Raw genomic sequence first — 23,409 nt, forward strand, 5'->3', positions numbered from 1 at the left:
TAAGGGCTTAACATCTAGAATATATAAACAACTATAGCTTTCTTACAAAGTCCAATTTTAAAATGAGCAAACAGACTTCCCTGGTGGTTCATTGGTTAAGAATTACCTGGCAATGCAGGGAACACGGTTTCAATTCCTGGTCTGGGAAGATTCCACATGTCGCAGAGCAACTAAGCCAGTCCACCACAACTATTGAACTTGTGCTCCAGAGCCCGGGAGCCACAACTGCTGAGCCCATGTGTCACAACTACTGAAGCCTGCATGCCCTAGAGCCAGTGCTCTGCAGCAAGAGAACCCACAGCAATGAGAAGCCAGAGCACCAAAACTACAGGGTAGCCCCCGTTCGCCACAGCTAGAGAAAAGCCTGCATGGCAACAAAGACCCAGCACAGCCAAAAATAAGTAAATACAATTTATAAAAAAGTAGCTTTTAAAAAATGAGCAAAGGACTTGAATGGACATTTCTCCCAAGAAGATATAAAATGGCCAACAAGCTCGTGAAAAGATACTCAACATCACTAATTATCAAGGAAAGGTAAATCAAAACTGCAATGAGATACCACTTCATACCCTGTTGCCTTAATGGTCTGGGAGCAAGTGGCGAGAATGAAGACAGAACATGAAATCTGGTGCAATGGGTCAGGGGACCTGCAGCTTCTACTGGACAGAGGTGCAGAGCCTACTCTGAGTCCAGTTTGTATTCCTAAGTGCAGACTACAAGAATTTCTTTAATCTTATCTTTCTCAAGACATACGCTGTTTTAATCATGTACTCCTAAATGTCATGGATTACACTGACATAGTCCAGATCTCCATGGTTTTTACCCCCAGGCTGTTCCCTTCCAGGCTAGTCTCAGGAGCAATCAGCAAATGAGTAGGCAGCATTCATGCCTGGCGCTGACCCGGTGTTCCAAAGTCCATGCTTTCTTGATCCCGGTCATTCTCCCTTCTGGATCTGGTCTTGGGGTTTGTAACAAGGCTATTATTCTAAGAAAAACATGAAAGATAATCATTAGCATAGTTTCTTAATATGTGTTGTTTTTCTAGACTCTACTTCTATGGAATTTCTCAAGGCTGGGAAAGTACATTATTAGGAATTCCCACTACAATAGACATTAGGATGACTATTATTAAAAGAACAGAAAGCAAGTGCTGATAAAGATGTGAAGAAATTGGAACATTATGCACCTTTGGAGAGAATGTAAAATGGTACAACTACTCGGGAAAATAATATATGAGGTCTTCAAAAAATTAAGTATATAATTCCACATGATCCATCGATCCCACTTCTAGGTACAGACACAAAAGAACTGAAAGCAGTGTCTTGAAGAGAGATTTGAATACCCATGTTCATAGCAGCATTATTTGTAGTAGCCAAAAGGGTGAAAGCAACCCAAGAGATCATCAGCAGATGAATAGATACACAAAACACAGTATACACATAGAATAATTATTCAGTCTAAATCTTGAGGACATTATGCTAATGAATTAAGCTAGTTCCAAAGAAGCCAACACTATGTGATTTCACCTAAATGAGAAAGTCAAATTCATAGAGACAGACAGCAGAATGGTGGCTGAAGAGAGGAGGAAATGGGGAGTTGTTTTTTAACAAATATAGAGTTTCTGTTTTGCAAGATGGAAAGACTTTGGGGACTGGCTGCACAATACAAATGTACCTAACACTACTGAACTGTTCACTTAAAAGTAGCTAAGATGGGGACTTCCCTGGTAGTCCAGTAGGTTATGACTCCATTTCAGTGCTTCCACTGAAAGGGGTATGGATTCAATCTCTGGTCAGGAAACTGATATCCCACATGCCTCATCCCCAACCCCCCAAAAAAAGTTAAGATGGTAAATTTTATGTTATGTGTGCTTACCATAAATTTTTTAATTAATCCTCAAAAATAAAAAATGAGAACACTGCTTAGGGACTGTAAATTTGCTAGAACAGAGATGGAGACCATTTGGGAAGCCAGAGGGAAGAACAGACCTAAGAGACTCTCAGGAAACAGAGTGGAGTCCTAGGCTGGTCTAGTGGCTGTAGTGCAGGCTGAGTGAGGGCAAAGTTCAGAAAAGTAGAGACATTTCATGCCGAGCATTCAGTTCAGTTCAGTCGCTTAGTCATGCCCGACTCTTTGTGACCCCGTGGACTGCAGCCTGCCAGGTGTACCTGTCCATCACCAACTGCCAGAGTTTACTCAAACTCATGACCATTGAGTTGATGATGCCATCCAACCATCTCATCCTCTGTCGTCCCCTTCTCCTCCCACCTTCAATCTTTCCCAGCATCAGGGTCTTTTCACATGAGTCAGCTCTTCGCCTCAGGTGGCCAAAGTACTGGAGTTTCAGCTTCAGCAGTCCTTCCAATGAATATTCAGGACTGATCTCCTTTAGGATGGACTGGTTGGATCTCCTTGCAATCCAAGGGACTCTCAAGAGTCTTCTCCAACACCACAGTTCAAAAGCATCAGTCCTTCGGCGCTCAGCTTTCTTTATAGTCCAACTCTCACACCCATACATTACTACTGGAAAAACCACAGCCTTGACTAGACGGACCTTTGCTGGCAAAGTAATGTTTCTGCTTTTTAATATGCTGTCTAAGTTGGTCATAACTTTTCTTCCAAGGAGTAAGTGTCTTTTAATTTCATGGCTGCAGTCACCATCTGCAGTGATTTTGGAGTATTCATGTGACCACATTGCTGATTTCCTAGTCAATTGCTGCTTCCTTCTGTTCAGTTTGAGACGGAACTGGAGACTGGGTTCTATAAACACAGAGAGAAGAAAGCTCTTAAATGGTAATTCTCAATTAAGATGGTACTGTTCTCTAGAGGGTATTTTGGAAATGTGTGTGGTTGTTTGTGTGGGATGCTAGAGGCCTTTAGCCAACCAAATGCTGGCATCTTGCCGTGCAGAGAACAGGTCAGCAAAACAAAAAAATTGTCCTACATATGACTTTCCAATGGCCCAAGGGATGTAGCAGTTGACAGTAGGCAAAAAAATAATCCACTGTCCCAGCAGGATGAATCTCTCCTTACTATCAGGAGGAGTCAGGGCTGCAGGGAGCAGGGAGAATACATGTAGAAACCAAGGGCTCACAGCCTGAGAAGGCCATGCCAACCAGGGGCTCAGGCTCCCCAAGCTATGTCTTCCCTTAGGTCAGCAAAAGTGCTGTTAACATCTAAGGCCAGGAGCAGTCTAGAATGAGTAACAAAGAAGCGAGATTATGACGATCAGATGGGGCCCCCAGAACAGCTGTAGTAGGGCCGTGACCCTTCTTTCACAAGCTTCTCCAGAAAAAGAAATCAACCAGAATCCTGAAAAGGTTGATTAAAGAATGGCGTGAAATTATTATACAGCAAGTGGATAAGCAGGCCAAGGGGTGACCGGCATGGATGCTGCATGATGCTGCCCACGTTCCCCCTTGAGGACCACTTACTCACACATCTGCTGGGATTGTGTCCTCTGAGAGCTCACAGCGGAGCCTTCTCACAGGCCTTGTTCTCAGCGGAAAAAACTGCAACACCCGCATTCACACCTCTCTGGAAACAGTTCATACCGAAAGCTAGATGATATGCCTATGGCCTCAATTCAGGACTGCTCTGATGGGTCACCCTGTTAACAAGTCCAAGCTTGTACCGCTCATTGCATGCATGCATGCATGCTAAGTCACTTCCAACTCTCCACAACCCACTTCTCCAGGCAAGAATATGGAGTGGGTTGCCATGCCCTCCTCCAGGGGATCTTCCTGACCCAGGGATCGAATCCACATCTCTTAAGTCTCCTACATTGGCAAGCGGGTTCTTTACCACTAGTGCCACCTCATGTGTGTGTGTGTTAGTTGCTTAGTTGTGTCCAACTCTTTGAGACTCCATGGACTGTAGCTGCCAGGTTCCTCTGTCCATGAACTTCTCTAGGCAAGACTACTGGAGTGGGTTGCCATTTCCTTCTCCAAGGGAACTTCCCGACCCAGGGATTGAACCTGGTTGTCCCGCATTGCAGGCAGATTCTTTACCATCTGAGCCACCAGAGAGGTACCAGAAAGTCACCTCATGACAGACCAATATATTGAGAGAGGAGTTATGGAAGCAAGGAATAGCTATTTCATTGGAAAAGCCATAAGACTGAGAAGATGGCGGGTTAGCGTTCCAAATATCTTCCCAGAGTTAGAATTCAGGCTTCTTTTATACTGAAAGGGGAGGGTGTAGAGTCCTGGTTCCAGCCAGATTCGGGAGAGATTGTGTTAATTTCTTCCTTCCTGCAGTCATTCACAGGTAAACCTGGTCAGGATGTTTCCTATGAGCTGAACAAAGGTATTTCATGTTAACTCTCATTCCCTGGGAGGCAGGGTTCCCAGCGATGAGCCATTATGTATAATTTAACTGATAGGTAACTGAGCGACGGAACGGAACGGAACATCCCTTTAGTGATTAACGCATTATAGAATATGAGGCCCTTCCCTATTTCAGTACAGTCCTAGCCTGGTATCTCCCCTTGGTCTGGCTGAACTCTCATTGCAGCTCCTCTTCGCCCTTGGCCAATCCCACTTCCTTCCCTGACCAGAGCTGTTCCTGTGCTTCCCTCTGCGAGCCACCTGCACACAAATCTCCATCTCAGTTTGTTTTCCAGAGAACCTGAACGATGACAACTCACATTTAGAGATAAGAGGGTAACCACCAGAAAAGCAGTTTACAAAGTTGAAAGTGGTTTTCTCTAGGGAGAGGAATAGGGCCAAGGCAAGGTGAGTCAGGAGACGGTTGTATGTACTCTTCTGTGCTCCTCCTTTGTTCGTAACGTGCATATATTACTTCCACGATTAATTTATTTCATTTAAAATTTTTTAAAGAATTTGATGCTGTCATTCTCCTGTTTTAAACTCTTCAATCACTTCCCATTACCCTTAAAATAATCCTTAAGAATCTTTTGGGGTGAAATGGGAGAGCAGCATTGACATATATGCACTGCTGCTGCTGCTGCTAAGTCACTTCAGTCGTGTCCGACTCTGTGTGATCCCATAGGCGGAAGCCCACCAGGCTCCCCCGTCCCTGGGATTCTCCAGGCAAGAACACTGGAGTGGGTTGCCATTTCCTTCTCCAATGTGTGAAAGTGAAAAGTGAAAGTGAAGTCGCTCAGCTGTGTCCGACCCTTAGCGACCCCACGGACTGCAGCCTACCAGGCTCCTCCATCCATGGGATTTTCTAGGCAATAGTACTGGAGTGGCTTGCCATTGCCTTCTCCGATATATGCACTACTATATGCAAAATAGATAGCTCGTGGGAAGCTGCTGTATAGCACAGGGCAGCCTGGCACTCTGTGATGACCCAGAGGGGTGGGATGGGAGGGGGGAGGGAGGTCCCAGAGGGAGGGGATATATGTATACATATAGCTGACTCACTTCATTGTACAGCAGAAACTAACAGGACTGTAAGCAATCATCCTCCGATTAAAAAGTTTTTTAAAAAGAATCTTTAACAAGGCTTGCAAATCCCTCTCCATCTGGCCCCTGCTGAGTTTCCAGTTCCATTTCTTGTCTCTGCTACTTGCCTTTCCGAGTTTCTGATTTCTTGAATGGGTCTCTCTTCCTCATCCCCAGGCCCCAGACATCCCCTCTGTCTGGAATACTTTCCTTGTCCCTCCCCCAACTCCTGGTTCACTCCAGGCCTCCAGCAGGTTTCAGCTTAGATGCCACCCTCAGAAGGGAGACCCTCCCTACCCCCAGACTGCACTAGGCCTTCCTTCTATCACCCCCACAGCCCCTGGATTTCCTCTTTCTCAGCATCAATCTCCTGAAACAATCAGCTTAAGTCCACATTTCATCCTCCATGAGGACTATCTATCTTGTGACTGTTTTATTACTGGAGAAGGAAATGGCAACCCACTCCAGTGTTCTTGCCTGGAGAATCCCAGGGACGGGGGAGCCTGGTGGGCTTCTGTCTATGGGGTCACACAGAGTCGGACACGACTGAAGTGACTTAGCAGCAGCAGCAGCACATACTACAGCCCACTCCAGTGTTCTTGCCTGGAGAATCCCAGGGACGGGGGAGCCTGGTGGGCCGCCATCTATGGGGTCGCACAGAGTCGGACACGACTGAAGCGACTTAGCAGCAGCAGTAGCAGCAGCTGCACATACTACAGCCAAGTAGATATCAACTATTTACTAAATCAATGAATTTCACCGGAATATTTTTGAGGATCCCAGCTCTGTAATCTGTGACAACTTAGACAACCTATCTGAGCCTCAGTTTACTCAAGCATAAAATGAGGATGAGAATAATACCTATCTTAGAGGGTCATTTTTCACTTGTTTCGAGGCCACGCCTTAACCCTCATGTCTACCTTGCTGTTGTTCAGTCGCTAAGTCACGGCTGACTCTTGGCGACCCCATGGACTATAGCTGGCCAGGTTCCTCTCTCCATGAGATTTCCCAGGCAAGAATACTAGAATGGCTTGCCAGTTCTTTCTTCAAGAGTTCTTCCCGACCTAGGGATGGAACCCATATCTTCTGTATTAGCAAGCAGAATCTTTACCACTGAGCCATCAGGGAAACTCTAATATCTACCTTAGAAGTTTGTTTTTAGTTTGTGTTTGTTTGTTTTGGGGCCATGCCACTCAGAATGTGGAATCTTAGTTCCTGACCAGGGATCAATCCTGTGCCCCTGTATTGGGAGTACAGAGTCTTAATCACTGAACTGCCAAGGAAGTCCTTACAGAACTGTTGGTTAAAGCCCTTAGCACACTGCCTGGCACTGGGTAAGCATCTGATTGATGCATGCTCAAAAATTAAGCAGATTCTAAGACTATCACTCTCTACCCTTTCCTGAGTATTACATTTTTAAAATATTTTTGTAAACACTATAGGCAAAAAAAGAATGGCATCTCATGGTTTTAAATCAACATATATTTTCAGATCAACACCTTGTCCCAAGCCACGTATGCCATAAAGAAAGAAACTCTTTGGTGCTCCTCTCTCTTCCTATGACAGCTTGTGTGGTGAGGAGGGGTATCTGAGAAGGGAGCCCCCAGTGTGGGGCGTGCATTGTGCAAGGCCTGGGCAGCTAAATTGCAGGTATTTTTTCACAGCACCTCAGGTCTCCCTCGTCCAATGGGAGGACATGGGGCCCAACAATCCCCAGCCAACCCAGGTGGCTGCCTCCGTCTCTAACGAAGAACCCTTCAGGCCCAGAGGCCCCTCCACACTTCCTGTGTGGGGTTCAGAAACCCGCCTCCCCTCCCAGCCATAGGTGCCTGCTTCGGAAAATGGTGAGTCTCTCTCTTACAAAGCCCCCTTTTTCATCCCAGCATTGGGAGCAATGGCCCCAGGGTCCTCAACTCGAGCAGGGGTTTTGAAAAAGTCCTCTGGTTTCTTTTTCAGAAGTTGTGAGCCAACTGGCCTCCGCCATCTTAGGTAGAGTGAGCATCCAGTGAGGAAGGATGCAGTCGGGGAATCTCTGGCAAGTTCTGGGACTCTGCCTCTTATTAGGTGAGTACGATGGAATGAAAAGATGGGTGTTTCTCCAGATCATGGAAGACTCACTGCCTAACCTGGTGCTGCCCAGTGTACCAAGGAGCCTCATTTTCTAGAAAATGTAAGGACGTGTTTGTGCAGTGTTAGCACAGGGAACTAGGGCTAGGCTAGCATGTTCCCAGAAGACCTTTCAGAGAACAGCTAAAGGAAAGCAGTTGAAATGATCATATCTACCGAAAGCAAGGAGATCTTTGTGCCTCCAAGAGAAACCTCTGTCATTTAACAGCCCAGCCCTTGTGAACTAACAAAGGAGATTAGAGGAGTTAACCTTCACTGTTTATTATAAGGAGAGTAGATGGCTGAACCCAAACTCTGCATCAAGTATACAGCAAGCTTAGTATCTAAGACAATGATAATTTCCAGTCCTTTTCAGTTGACCAAGTGCTTTCAATTACTTTAGTCCTGTTGGAAGGAAGGTGGAATATAAATTGATAAGTAACGAAAAGGCTTTCCATAGCTCATATCAGACGAGGATTTTTTTTAAGGTTGCTGTTTACTGAGTGCCAGATACCGTGTTACAAAAAGTCTTTACCCGTGTTAACAAATTTAATCTTTACCTCCACCTTGGAAGGTAAACGTTCTATGTATCCCGTTTCAGTGGTCCCCAGCCTTTTTGGCACCAGGGACCAGTCTCGGAGAAGACAGTTTTGCCACTGACTGGGGTGCGGGGTTCATTTCGGGGTGCTTCCAGCACATCACATTTATTGTGCACTTTGCTTCTAATCTAATGCTGCCACTGATCTGACAGGAGGTGGCCTAGAGGTTGGGGACCTCCACCCTATTTTATAGATGTAAAAAACTAGTATTCAAAGAAGTTCAATAGCTTGTTTAAAACCACACTCAGTAAGTGCTGAAGCTGATCTGGGAACTCAGAACTGCCTACAGCCTGTGTTCTTAATGATGGCACGATGTGAGGCCAAATAGCTCATGAGGGTTTTATTTCAGGGATCTAGAAAACACTATCACAGCTGAGGCTTGCATCTCAGAGCTACAGCCATGGCGTCTCCACTTCCTGCTTCATCTTGGGTTTCTCTAGCTTAAGCATGCACACGAGTCACCGGGGAATCTTGTTAAATTTCAACTTCTGCTTCAGTGGGTCTGGAGTGGGACTGCCCTTCTGCCTTTATAATGAGCTATCTGGCTCATTTGTCTCCTGCTGGTCCAGGGAACATGTTTGGAGTGTCAAGGGGCAGAGTGTGATTCCTCAAGGCATTGGGTTACAGCCCCATAGTATAAGCTGCTCTGCAGAGGGAGAGAGAGGGAATACCAAAGACCCAACCACCCCTAGGGGTTTAGCCTCATGAGAATGTGCCCAGGCTGCTCTGGTTATGGTGAGATTGGGAGGGGTGTCTCATCCAGTATAGAGGCTGTTGATAAAATAGGTACACACGAAACTTGAAGGCGATGTCAGGGAAACTGGTCATTACAGAGAATCTGGATTACTGATGAGTGCAGGGACTCTGGAGGACCCAGTGGAAATATGATCGGACTCTTCAATGCACAGGCTCGAGCTGATGAGTAATTGGTTTCAAGTATTCCCATCTCTGTCTCAAGTAGAAAACAAATGGAAAAACCAAACCATCAGACCAGCAGGAGTCAGAGACAGAACAAGAATCTCAATCTTTGCACCTAACCCAGAGCTTGTTTTTCTTCCACAGTCAAGAGATTTCTTTTTAAAATGGAGGCTGGGCTGCAAAACTCTCTCGCTATTTCTCCATCTCCCCAGAAGCACCCCTCAACATTTTCTAATGTCTGTTTGTCAAATGCTGTGTGTTCATGTTTAACACTAGGTGCTTCTTTCTTCTGTCTCATCCAAAATTGACCAGAAACCCCGGGTCAGTACCCAGAGTCCATATCACTCACTGGGTATAGGGATATCTGTGATCCAGAAGTGGGTGGGAAAGACCGTAGATGCTCAGAAATGGTCAGACTAAACTATATAACTTTCTCTGCTTGGAATTTCAGTCACTCACAACATTTACTAACTGTTTTCTTCTTATTTATTTTCTAGTTGGTGCTTGGGCACAAGGTGAGTTATGCTTTTTCTTTCCTTTCCTTATTATCAAATCAGTCCATCTGTTTTATATCTATGAATGTTTTCACTAGACCTCCTACAGAGACCAATAAAAGGGGTTTCTCTCATCTTTGCCTTTTCCTCATAAGTCTAGGGATAGTTCTAGCCAAGAAGAGGAATGCAACAGATATCATAGGAAATAATCAGTGTTAACAATCCAGAAGAAAAGAATTGAGCCAACTAAAACAATGCCAAGTTTTCATTTCCTATTTGATGTGAGTTTTTTGTAGAGGATTTGTGGCTTAAATGCATGCCTAGAGATACACTGAATAGGCCACTGGGGCAGCATTTGAGTCCACATTCAGTATTACATATCCAGGGACTTCCCTGGTGGTACAGTGGTTAAGACTCTGCACTTACAATGTGTGGGGGCATAGGTTCCATTCCTGGTCAGGGTAATAACATTCCACATGCTGTGCGGTATGACCAAAAAGTAAAAAAAAAAAAAGAAGAATTACATGTCCAAATATTCTGAAAGTATGTGTGTGTGTGCATGTGTGTTCATGTGTGCACATGCATATGAGTGTGCCTGGCCTGCACTTACCTCCTCAGTCAAAGCAGAGAGGCAGGAATATCCCAATATTGGAAGGCTTTCTCTTCAGTCAGCTCCTCCAAATTGAGTGAACCAATTTTGTGTTAAAAGGCAGGCACTGGGCCAGTCTCCATTACATAGGATTAATCTGCCTAAATTGTAGTGTCCTTAGAATCCTTTTTAAAAAATACATCATGGAGAATGTGTTAATGGTACCTTACTGACAGATGGGGTATGTTGAGAGCACTGGTAAACTCCAGAAAAACTAATCTCTTCTGCATGCTATGGTCATTTGGGGCTGGTTTTTATTTATCATTTAATTTATGCCCAATACAGATCTTCCTTTTTTGCCAGCTTTATTGGAATATAGTTGACATATAACATGGTATAAGTTTAAGGTGTACAATGTAATAATTTTATGCCTGCCTGCTAAGTCGCTTCAGTTCAGTTCAGTTCAGTCGCTCAGTCGTGTCCGACTCTTTGCGACCCCATGAATCACAGCACACCAGGCCTTCCTGTCCATCACCAACTCCCAGAGTTCACTCAAACTCATGTCCATCAAGTCGGTGATGCCATCCAGCCATCTCATTCTCTGTTGACCCCTTCTCCTCCCGCCTCCAATCCCTTCCAGCATCAGAGTCTTTTCCAGTGTGTCAACTCTTCGCATGAGGTGGCCGAAGTATTGGAGTTTCAGCTTTAGCGTCAGTCCTTCCAATGAACACCCAGGATTGATCTCCTTTAGAATGGACTGGTTGGATCTCCTTGCAGTCCAAGGGACTCTCAAGAGTCTTCTCCAATGCTTCAGTCATGTCCAACTCTTTGCAACCCTATGGACTGTAGCCTGCCAGGCTCCTCTATCCATGGGATTCTCCAAGAATCTCCAAGTATTCTCTCAAGAATACTAGAGTGGATTGCCATTTCCTCCTCCAGGGGATCTTTCCGACCCAGGAACGGAACCCATATTTCTTATGTCTCCTGCATTCACAGACGGGTTCTTTACCACTAGTGCCAATTATATTTTTAATTTTATAAATATATTTTTATATTTATGTATTGAATAGACATATTCAAAATGATTACTTAGGACCCTTTTTTAATAACTAATTAGCCACCAGTTTTTTTAATGTAAAATATGAAAGAGTTTTTCATATGCAGTCATAGGAAATTTAAATATCCATTGTTTTCTGAAGATTGAGGGAAGAGTCCTAACCCAGGGTGGAAAGGTCTGATCTTATTAAAAGATAGGAGTGTTTCGAACAGTTTCTTTTTCAGATTCAGAAGAAATTGGTAAGAGGATTTTCACTCTGTACAACTTCCTTTCAAATGTGGATCAAAATGATCATGACATATCACAGTAATAAATACTAAGAGCCAGAACCATTAGAGGGAAAATATAATTATCTTTCAATAGAATCTGTATGAGATGTACCTATGTTTGTTGCTGTCAGGTCTGATTATAGCTGAGTGATGTGTATTCCTGAGCATCCATTCAGGAAAGAATATATATGCAGGTGTGGGTTGGAATTTTTGTGTATATCATGAATTCATTGAAGGCCAAAACAACACCTTATTTATTTGACCAGATATACATAGGCTTTCCAGGTGGCTCAAACAGTAAAGAATCCACCTGCAATGCAGGAGATCTGGTTTTGATCCCTGGGTCAGGAAGATCCCCTGGAGAAGGGCATGGTAACCCACTCCAGTATTCTTGCCTGGAGAATCCCATGGACAGAGAAGCCCAGTGGGATACAGTCCATGGGATCACAGAGTCTGACACAACTGAGCCACTAACACTTTACTTTTACTTTTAATACACATGGTCTGTGCTCAGTGTGTGTGTGTGTATGTGAACAGGTGCTCAATACTTGTTTTTTTAATGAATAAATGATTATTCATATGACTGCATCACTAGTTCCTTCCCCTCAAGAAGCTGAAGGTTTTCAGAATTCCCTGGAAGTCCAGCAGTTAGAACTTCTTACTTTCACTGCTGAGGGCCTGGGTTCAATCCCTGGTCAGGGAACTAAGATCCCACAAGCCACAGGGTTCAGCAAGAAAAAAAAAAGAAAGCTGATGGTCTTATTTGAAAGACAAATAATTGATAATATAATCTGTTTCCTGCTATGAGTAAAGAGTAAAATAAAATATAAAGAGAAGAGTGGCCAACTCTACAAAGGATATAGTTGGGGAAAGCTCCCCAGGGGAGGTGATTCTTGAGTTGAGTTTTAAAGGGTGAGCTTATAAGGAACAATATCTCAGGCAGTGGGGAAGGTTGTGGAGGGTGAGGCTAAAAGTCTAACTCTGAAGCTAGACCATCATATCCTGGCTCAACTTCTTACTTGCTGAGTGTCTGAATAATTTTCTTAACTTCTCCTTGCCATAGCATTATTACATGTGAAATATAAATAATAATGATACCTACCTTGTAGAGTTGTTACGAGGATTGATTGATTTACTTAGAATATTATCTGATGGGCAGGAAGCAGTTGGTAGAGTTTAGCTATCATTATATGGGAAATATGCAGACTAAATAATAAGCATTATAGTTTACTGAGCATACATGTTCTAGGTATTGCCCTTAATATTCTACCTGAATTTCCTCACCTAATTCTCCTAACATCCCCACTCTACAGATAAGAAAACCAAGACTTAGAACACAAATATATAGTCCAATCAGAGATATAAACGCCTATTTACCTGATGCTGAAACTCTTTTTTTAAAAAATATTTATTTGGCTACACCAGGTCTTAGTTGCAGCTTGTGGGATCTAGTTCCCTGACCAGGGGTCTAACCCAGGCCCCCTGCATTGGGAGCACAGAAGTCTTAGCCACTGGACCACCAGGAAAGTCCCTGAAACTCATTTTTTTAATCATTATGAATATGAACAAAATTTTTGTGAGCATATGTTCTGTTTCTAAGTACAGACCTCTAAGGGAATTTCCTGGTGGTCCAGTGGTTAAGACTCTGTGCTTCTACTGCAGGGACCATGGGTTCGATCCCTGGTTGAGGAACTGAAATTCCACATGCCATGGAGCACAGCCAAATAATAATAATAAAACAAGTGCTTCTAAGCATAGACATCTAGGCCCTTGTATGAGAATGTATTGGTCTGCGCTTCACTACTGAATTTATGCCAAAAAGAGTTGTGAGCAATTTCTTTCACATTGCTTTTCCAAACAAACATACCATGCAGAGTGAAACTTCTATTTACTTCTAAATTATTTTATTTATGATTTCTAGTTTAATATTTCTAAGAAATACCAATGCTGAAAAATTATTTCCAAGTCAAAATATTATAGATGATCTACTGTCATTATACTCAACTCCCCATTATTAGTAGATAGGTAAACCTGCAGAATGACTTGTTTACATTCCATATGATCTCAGCTGGAGGGCTGACTGAGCAACTGAGTCAGTTCTCTGTTCTGTTCTCCATTAGCAGGACCCCCCAGAAGGAAAGAAAGTAAGTAAAAAACACTTTTCTCGAGCATCTGCAATGCACACTGTAGCAAAACACCCCCAGTAGAGAGAGGGGTGTCTCTGAGCATCACTCTCTGCTCTTCTAGCTGTTATATATTCAGGCTCAAGCATAGCCCAGTGCTGCATAGGGTCCCAGCCACAGGTCTTCCAGGAAACCAGAGTGCTCCCCATCCATACTTCCTAGGGCAAAATTACCTACTCTGGGGAATTTAGCTGGATCCCCAAATTTTATTAGTGGATTTCAGTTGTCTGCACCAATAGTTCCAACATATATAATTGAGAGTTGATTGCACTGAGATATAATTTAAAATAATGTCACTTTTTATTAGAATTATTTCCTTAAAATGTATATAGAACTTCACATAATTTAAGGATAATAACATGAAAGTGGCATGGAATAAGAAGAAAGATATTTGATCTCTACTATGAGGGAGAAGGCAATGGCAAGCCACTCCAGTACTCTTGCTTAGAAAATCCCATGGATGGAGGAGCCTGGTAGGGTGTAGTCTGTGGGGTCGCTATGGGTCGAACACGACTGAGAGACTTCACTTTCACTTTTCATTTTCACACATTGGAGAAGGAAATGGCAACCCACTCCAGTGTTCTTGCCTGGAGAATCCCAGGGACGGGGGAGCCTGGTGGGCTTCCGTCTATGGGATCACACAGAGTCAGACATGACTGAAGTGACTTAGAAGGAGGGTTTCTGTTAATTATAAGAAAGAACTTCTGAATAATGAAAAACAGATGAGTATAAGAATCAGTGATTCAAAGAAATGAAGGTCTTTATCTCTGAGAAGGATATGATATCCCTTTCGTATCTTTCTGGAATATGGCTCTTGCTAATGCAAGAGAATAAGTTTGAAGACGTCTAGAATTTTTCAGCTTTAGGATTCTAAGACTTTTTGAACTTCAGTGGATCTCAGTCTAGAAGTACATGCTGATATATTCTCAGTTTGATGTGCCTGAGTTTTGTCTATGAGAATATCTCTTAGGCCAGGTACAGACCTCATCTTCAAGACATGGGGCTCCCAAAGAATTCTCTGGGAATTCTTAGGGACAGTGTCTAGCGCCACTTGAAATTTTTTACCTACAATTTAAACTTCAACCAAGGTTATTTTCTTACCATTCTTTCTTTTTTTCATTTTCAGATGATGCTGAACAGAAACGTAAGTTTATCAGTCTTTTCTATCTGCCCTATCAATGATGCAGATCCGTGGCTGGGAAGAAGCACCTGATTGAGGGAGATTAACCCCAAGAACTGAGGTCCTCCCAACATTTCTAACTCCCCATTTTAGAAACATTACAAATAAGGACTTCTATAGATTTTCTTTACTTTCACCCTCTCCTTCCAAGTCCCCATGTCCATGCCTAAACTATGAAGTCATCTTCAAGAGGTTCTCTAGGGCCCCTTCTCCTGCGTCTCTCCTTTCATACCCTTTAGCCAACAGAGTTGCCTTTTGACACGAAAATCTGAGATCTAGGATGTCAGATGACTTTCGGCATTTGGTTGGTTCTTTGGCTACTAACTTGCCTGAAATCTTACTGGTCTCTCTTTTTAAATTTCCCTTCTCTTCTCTCCCATTCCCCAGCATATGAAATCTCCATCTCTGGAAACACTGTTGAGCTGACGTGCCCTACAGAGTCTGAAAATCAAATAAAATGGGAAAAAAATGGTAAAGAAATTCACGGACAATTTGGGAAACAGCTGTTACTGGTAGATTTTTCAGAAATGGACGACAGTGGTTATTATCAGTGCATCGTAACTGAAGGCAACGCAGAGGATGCACATCTGCTGTACCTGAAAGCAAGAGGTAATATAGGTCTTCAGAGCAAGCACTACTAGACTCTTTAGGGAAGATATTTCAAAAGATCATTCTCAGGATTTCCTCTTACCCAACTTACAGTCCCCTGGCAACTCTGTGCTTCTCCTACACTCAATCCAAGACTATCTGGGGCCACACATCATCAGTATTTTCTGAAATATAGATTAAACATCAATATAGGGCTGTTGGGGTAACCTTAGCACTAGATCCAAAACAACTTCCCAAGAGACAGGACTGTGTATCCTGTCTGCGTTATATCCTGTCCAGAAAATATGGGACCCCAATATTAGTTTATCTGATGCTTTATCCAGACATGAATTCTTCAGGCTTTACAAAAAGGACTCAAAGCTACTCTATGAAAATGTCATAAACTAAGGCATAATCATAAACAATAATGACAGCTAACAATCAATGAATGCTTATTGAGTTTCAAGCACTATACCAAACACTTGCCCGGGCGTTTCCTATAATCCTCTTACCAACTATATGGGTTCGGTGCTATCTTACCTCCATTTTATATATGAGGAAACAGAAGCTTTGCGGGTTCAACACACATCTCAGAATTCTCATAACTAGTGAGTCACGTAGCTGGGATTTGAACCCAGGACTGTCTGACTCCAGAGTCTCTACCCATGAACACCACACTTCGTTTGTTGTTACGGAGATGCTGAAACAGCCTGGGGGCAGAGGGAGGGGTGTCTGGCCATGCAGGTATGTGAGTACTAAAGGGAGAACGAGCTTCATTTGTTCCTTCCTCATCTCCGGTGTCCTGTGTTTTCCTTTCTGGGGGATTTCTCTTCTTCTCCCCCGACCCCTGCCTCACAGTGTGTGAGAACTGCATGGAGGTGAATCTGATGGCGGTGGCCACAATCATCGTGGTTGACATCTGTGTCACTCTGGGCTTGCTGCTGCTGGTGTATTACTGGAGCAAGAGTCGAAAGGCCAAGGCCACGCCTATGACGAGAGGAGCGGGTGCTGGCAGCAGGCCCCGGGGTAAGATCACGGAGGAGATGCCCACCAAGGAGGGGATGTCCGGCCCGGGCCAGGTCAAGACAGCTTCTCTAGAACACTCATGGATGGCCAAGATCTCGACACAGAATGTCCCATCTTGAGCTGAGGTCACAAAATGATAAGAACTGTGTAGGGTCATTAGAGATGGGATGAAAAAAAGGCAAAGAAAAACAGCAGCTGGAACAGAAAAAACTGAGAAGTAGAGGGGAGTTCGCCATTCTGGACCTGGGTCTCATTTTCACGAGATTGGTGTGTCCTCTTGGAAATGAATCATTTTCCCTTCCCTTCTTTGCAGGACAAAATAGGGAGAGGCCACCCCCTGTACCCAATCCAGACTATGAGGTAATGAGGGACAGGGTCGGGGGAGGGATCTTTCTAGGGGAGAAGGGGACAGATGGGACTGTCCACCTGGCCTGTCAGACACTTCAAAGCCCCTCCTTCAGGGCTACAGGACAACCCACCATGTGCCCACCTCTACCATCTATCATGGTAGAACGCATTCATCTCAAAGGCTGCAGGGTTCCTACAACCACAAGCAGTGGAGGTGGCGGTGTCACTCCTCTTTCTCTGGTTTATTCATTAATTAGCTCAGGAGCAGCCACGGGGAATACCATACACTCAAACTCAAACACCATAAACTCATGACTGCCATCCCACCAGCGTGTACCTACCAGCTGCTGAAATATGAAAATATTTCACTAGTGAGTAGTCCCAAGCTTTCTCACCCTTAATGCACATACTACCTGACATCACAGCCCCTCCCCCACTGTACCACCTTTTGATTTGGCAAGTAAAGAGTTACTGCCTGGCATGGCAGAGAATCACTGGACTGTTCTGATTGATCAGTGTGTATGCACCACCAATGGTTAAATATTTTGCATATCACACCTGGGTAAACTCAACAAATATTTACTGAGCACCAGTCAAGCATGTGGCATTTACTTTCATATGAGTGACTTCACTTAATGCTGACAAAAGCCCTGAGAAATAGCCCTTTAGTTTCCCATTTTTGAGATGGGAAAACTGAGGTTCCCAGGACGTGACCAGATCAACTCTCTTACCAGTCGAGCCCACCTCCTGTCTCCTAGCCTAGGATCTTCCCATTGCTCTAACACTAATTCTGCAGAGGCCCTTCTTTCTCAGGAATGACTTCCTGCCACCCTGCTGACCACCCGCTCTCTATTCCACCCCTAGCCCATCCGGAAAGGCCAGCGGGACCTGTATGCTGGCCTGAATCAGAGAGGCGTCTGACAACCTGACACCGTCTCGCACTGACCAGGTCTGACTCCTCGCCAGGCCCGCCACTCCCTGTTTATTCCTTGGGCAAATCTTGGACCCCACAGGAGAACTGTCCCTCTGCCTCGTGGGGTGCTTCCACACTCAGCCTCGTCCCCAGCGGCCTCCTTCCTGCCCTCTCTGCTGGCGCCCAGTCCAAGGATATTGCTGCCTTATTATCCTTTGAAACATCATAGCTACTCACCCCTGCACACTTGGCCGGCCTTGTCAGGATATTTATTTCTGTTTTTCACGCCGCCCTGCCCCCATTTTTTCCTTCCCCAGTGGATATTACTATTCCCCTTGGTTCCCTCTTTCTCCTGCATAGAAATTGCCCCATCCCTAACTATTCCACCTACCTTTCTCTGTTTCTAGCTCTCTCTTTGGAAACCCTTAGTGGGAATGGACTGGGCAGATACTGGCAGAGGTCCTGCCCTGTTCACAGACCCCAACCCAGAGCTGGTTCTGTGCCCCCTCCCTCCCTGTCTCCTAGATGGTCACATGCACTCCATGAATGTGCTAAATTCCTTGTCAGCTGAGAAAGAAAAGAAATAAAGTGTATTTGGCTGAAAGAGTTGCTGTCCCTCTTTTCTGGGAAGCCCTCAGAGGCTGTCTTGTTTCCTGGACAACACAGGTCCTCCCTACCTTTGACTGTATTCCCAGCTATGACCCCAAATGCAAGCACTACCTGTTTGCACAGCTGGAACAGGCCTTACCTGAAGCTCTCTTTGGAAAGGGCATCGGGGAATAAACCAAAGAGGGGCAGGGGGTGGGGAGGGGATATAGAGAAAGGGAAGGAGGGAGAGAGGAAAGGAATGAAGAAAGAAAAGAAAAGGGAGGGAGGGAAGGGAAAGAGGGAAGAGAGAAACAAAGAAAGGCAGGGAGAAAAAGAATCATTTGACTAACCCCTTTTGGAGAAAAACAGCAAGGATGACAGAGTGCCTGATGAATGGTCAGTTCAGAAAACGGGTGAGACAGAAATAGAGGTCTTAAAAGGCATATGAAGGCAGCGGAAAGAAAAGAGGCGGTGAAGGGGTGTGTGTCGGCGGTTGGGTGGGATGTGGGGGAGGGGGGATACAGATTTCCACGCTGCCTCGAGAAGGAAGCCCCTCCGAGGAGAGGAGGAGCCGCCGGGGCTGGGAGAGGGAGGCGGGGGAGGTGCGGCCCAGCAGGGTAGCGCCGGCAGGCAGCCCGAAGCGGGCTGTGGTTTAGCCGCCCGGATGTGGGCTGCGCTGAGTGAGGGTGATGGGCGCAGAGCAGCAGGGCCCGTGTGGGAGGGCTTCCTTCTCGGCCTCCCAGGGCACATGCTCTGCTTCCAGAGCGCCTTCACCGGAGCGCTGAACTCTCTCAGCCCAGTTCAAATCAGTCGGCTCTCTGCACTCAGAAAACCCTGCTGACCACAGGACTATTTCGGAGTGTGACCACAACTCAGAAAAGGCCTCTGTGGTTTGCAGCGCCCCATATACTGTACACAGTCAGCCTCGGTCTTGTGGCTGCTGTTTCTATTTACTGGCCTGCACTGAAGTTACTTCTGTCCCTGTAAGCACTCAGCACTTAGGCTCAAAAGGAATCTCCATGACGTTGACCATGACTAGTTGCTGATCAGCAGGCTGGTCCAAGGGTGGCAGTTCTGTCCCAGGTGTATATGATGGTGGCCAGGCAAGGGAGGTGTGGCTCAGCATAATGAAAGCAATAATAGAGAACATTTGGAAGCATTTTGATCTGTGGTGTTGGAGAAGACTCTTGAGAGTCCCTTGGACTGCAAGGAGATCCAACCAGTCCATTCTAAAAGAGATCAGTCCTGGGTTTTCATTGGAAGGACTGATGCTAAAGCTGAAACTCCAATACTTTGGCCACCTCATGCGAAGAGTTGACTCACTGGAAAAGACTCTGATGCTGGAAGGGATTGGAGGCGGGAGGAGAAGGGGACAACAGAGAATGAGATGGCTGGATGGCATCACCGACTCGATGGACATGAGTTTGAGTGAACTCTGGGAGTTGGTGATGGACAGGGAGGCCTGTGATTCATGGGGTCGCAAAGAGTCGGACATGACTGAGCAACTGAATTGAACTGAGGAAGCATTTACTCTGCTCTAGCAATTGTGCTTGAGGGCTTCTCTGGTGTCTCAGTGGTAAAGAATCCACCTGCCAATGTGGGGGAGAAGGCAATGGCAACCCACTCCAGTACTCTTGCCTGGAAAATCCCTTGGACAGAGGAGCCTGGTAGGCTGCAGTCCATGGGGTCGCAAAGAGTCGGGCACGACTGAGCGACTTCACTTTCACTTTTCACTTTCCTGCATTGAAGAAGGAAATGGCAACCCACTCCAGTGTTCTTGCCTGGAGAATCCCAGGGACGGGGAAGCCTGGTGGGCTGCCATCTATGGGGTCGCATAGAGTCGGACACGACTGAAGCGACTTAGCAGCAGCAGCAGCAGCAGCCAATGTGGGAGACCTAGGTTCGATCCCTGGGACAGGAAGATCTCCTGGAGAAGAAATTGGCAACCCACTCAGGTATTCTTGCCTGGAAAAATCCCATGGACAGAGGAGCTTGACAGGCTACAGTCCATGGAGTCACGAAAGAGTCGGGCACGACTTAGTGACGAAACAACAACAACGGAAATTGTGCTTAGCACTTTACAAGAGTTACCTCGCTTCTTCCTGTGACAACTGAGAAGATAGATGTTGTCCTTATTTTACAGATGAGGATATGGGGCTCAAAGAGGTGAAGTCACTCACCCAAAGTGCTTAGTCAGGGACAGAGCTGGAATTAGCAACCCAGGCTGTCCAACTCCTATGCTGGTACCCAGTGCTGACTGTGATCACTCTCCATTTCTCTGTCTTTAAAATCCTGTATTGAATTGCTCAGGTATTCCTCCGATGAGTGCTTTTCTAATCATTCACGTGACAGACCAGCACTGTGCTAAGTACTAAAAGGAGACAAACGGATTCTGTTTCTAGGGAGCTTACAATTATGTAAGAGAGGCCAACTATGCAAAAAGCAACAGAACAAGTGTGAGTGTGCATAGGAGTACTATAGATGGTATTATCAGCGTTCCTAAGAGGTACTGGGAGAATTGAAGTGGTCGGCAAAAGCTCCACAGAGAAGGGGAGATTTAAGCTGGGTCTTGAAGGGAAGGATAGATAGAATCTAAAGACAAAAGAGAAGGCATTCCACCCACTAAGGATGAAATAGAGAACCGAAATAGCCCTTTAGCTAGTAAATAAATTGAATTTAGATTAAAACACTTAGGGATAAATCTGACAAAAAATGTGTTCACGGGGGCTCCCCTTGTGGCTCAGTGGTAAAGAATCAGCCTGCCAATGCAGAAGACAGGGCTTCGATCCCTGATCCAGGAAGATCCATGTGCCTCGGAGCAATAAAGCCCATCTACCACAACTACAAAGCCCAGGAGCTGCAACTACAGAGCCCACGTGCCACGGCTACTGAAGTCTTCGCGCCCTACAGCCCGTGCTCTGCAACAAGAGAAGCCACTGCAACTAGAGTAGCCCCTGCTCAACATAACTAGAGAACTAGAGAAAAGCCCGTGCAGCAACAAAGACCCAGGACAGCAAAAAAAAAAATATATATATATATATATTTTTTTTTTTTTTTTTAAAGAGCTCTGTCTTCTAATTTATAAAAAAGATGTGTTCATGGATTGGAATACTCCATATCACTAGGATATCTGTTCGCACCAAACTGATCAATAAATTTGAACCAATCCCGATCAAATTCTCAGTAGGCATTTTGTAGTAACTGAGAAGCCACTTCATATGGGACTGGAAAGAGAAGAGTTAGACTACTTTCTTTAAAAATTTTATCCCAGCCATTCCACTCCTGAGTACTTATCCAATAGAGATAAGAGTGTATGTCCTTGTGTGTATGACCTATATAATGACTTATATATGAATGTTCATAGAAACTTAATTTGTAATAGCCAAAACAAAGAACAACTCAAAAGACAAGCGGTGAATGGATAAACAGCTTGTGGTATATCCATTCAATGGAATACTACTGACATCAGAAAGGAATGAGCTATTAATAGATGCAACAAGATGATAAATCTAAAAGTAATTATGCTGAATGTAAGGAGCCAGACCAAAAAAGGAGTATATATTATTTCACTTAACATAAAACTCTAGAAAATTGGGAACTGATCTATAATGACAGAAAGCTATTCAGTAGTTACCTGGAGGATAAATGGCTAAGGGAAAATCTGAATGCAAAGGGTCACAAGAAAACTGTCTGGAGTGTTGGGTAGGTTCATACTTACCAAGCATGGTGATGTTTCACAAATGTATACATATGCCAAAGCTTATGAAATTTCAAACTTTAAATATATGTAGCTTATTCATCGCACTTTACTTCAATAAAGCTATGTTTTAAAAGCACACATAAAGGGAGGGACCTGAAGGGACCCAAGTTTCCAGAAGGGCTCAGGTGAAGTTCAGTGTTTCTCAACTCTGACTTCACATTTGAATCACCTGAAGCACAATATAATCAGACTCTCTGAGGGTGGCACACAGGCATCAGGACTTCGAAAGATCCAGTGTACAGCAAATGTTGAGAACTGGTGAATAGTAGAGGGGGATGTAAGGGTGTATGAGGAGCATAGGGTCAAAGGAGGTGTGCATGGGAAGGACAGGAGCATCAGTGCAGTGCAAGCTGTGGAAGCCGTGCCCAGGGAGGACAGACCCTGTGTAAAAGAGGAATCTAGGGCTAGGACTCAGAGAAGGCAATGGCACCCCACTCCAGTACTCTTGTCTGGAAAATCCCATGAACGGAGGAGCCTGGTAGGCTGCAGTCCATGGGGTCGCTAAGAGTCGGATATGACTGAGCGACTTCACTTTCACTTTTCACTTTTATGCATTGGAGAAGGAAATGGCAACCCACTTCAGTGTTCTTGCCTGGAGAATCCCAGGGACAGAGGAGCCTGGTGAGCTGCTGTCTATGGGGTCACACAGAGTCGGACATGACTGACGCGACTCAGCAGTAGCAGGGCTACAACTGCAGCAGAAGGGTAAAAAGGGAAGGAATGACTCATAACCATGAATGAAGCATGTGTAAATTGGAGGTTCATTCTGTCTCTAACAAAGTCAGAGTCTGTATGTATCTCAAGGAGATAGGGAAGAATTATCCAGATCTCTGGCCATGTGGTTGTTAATAATTTCCTCTTTTGGGAACCCTGGCCTAAGAAACTCCCGCTCTCATTAAACTGCCCTGAAGTTCCTTGAATTACTCTTACACAGAGAATAGAAAGAGGGTTTCCCACCCATGGTAGACAGGAATGGGCATAAAGGATACAAAAGAAGAAGTGGCTTCAATTCTTCCTCTAAACCAGAGTCTTCAGAATTACCTGGGGACCCAAGCATGTTCCCAACTGGGACCCAAGTGTGTATTTTTTGTTTCCAAGTTGTGCTTAAAAAAAAAAATTTCTTTTTTTGGCTTTGCAGTATGCAGGATCTTAGTTCCCAGCCGGAGATTGAACCCAGGCACCCTGCATTGGAAGTGCAGAATCTTAACCGCTGGACTGCCAGGGAAGTCACTGTATTTTTAAAATAAATCCCAAAGTTTCAGAACAACTACTAACCCAATAGCTAAAGATGACATCTATTGAAAATATCCCAATTCCCCACTCAGTCTCAGACTCCAGCTTTCCAAGTGGGTGGGAAAAGATCATATGTTTCAACTGATG

General features: G+C 44.8%; 1 protein-coding gene across 2 annotated transcripts; it reads left to right on the forward strand.

The window, feature by feature from the left end:
* The first annotated feature begins 7,100 nt into the window (after positions 1 to 7,100).
* On the forward strand, positions 7,101 to 18,285 carry CD3E (CD3 epsilon subunit of T-cell receptor complex). Of its 2 annotated transcripts, none has more exons than XM_055422492.2 (8): positions 7,101 to 7,255; positions 7,368 to 7,475; positions 9,532 to 9,549; positions 14,753 to 14,770; positions 15,194 to 15,415; positions 16,253 to 16,420; positions 16,734 to 16,780; positions 17,633 to 18,285. In XM_055422492.2, the coding sequence occupies exons 2-8, from the start codon at positions 7,427 to 7,429 to the stop codon at positions 17,687 to 17,689; spliced, it is 579 nt and encodes a 192-aa protein (XP_055278467.2). In that variant the 5' UTR covers positions 7,101 to 7,255; positions 7,368 to 7,426; the 3' UTR covers positions 17,690 to 18,285. The 2 variants fall into 2 exon arrangements, with proteins under 2 accessions (XP_055278467.2, XP_055278468.2); XM_055422493.2 differs by having other exon boundaries at positions 7,231 to 7,255; positions 7,371 to 7,475.
* Positions 18,286 to 23,409: the final 5,124 nt, after the last annotated feature.

This window comes from Moschus berezovskii, chromosome 14, assembly GCF_049115385.1.
Source record: "Moschus berezovskii isolate FMDL1 chromosome 14, NW_MosBer_1.0, whole genome shotgun sequence".
Lineage (NCBI taxonomy): Eukaryota > Metazoa > Chordata > Mammalia > Artiodactyla > Moschidae > Moschus > Moschus berezovskii.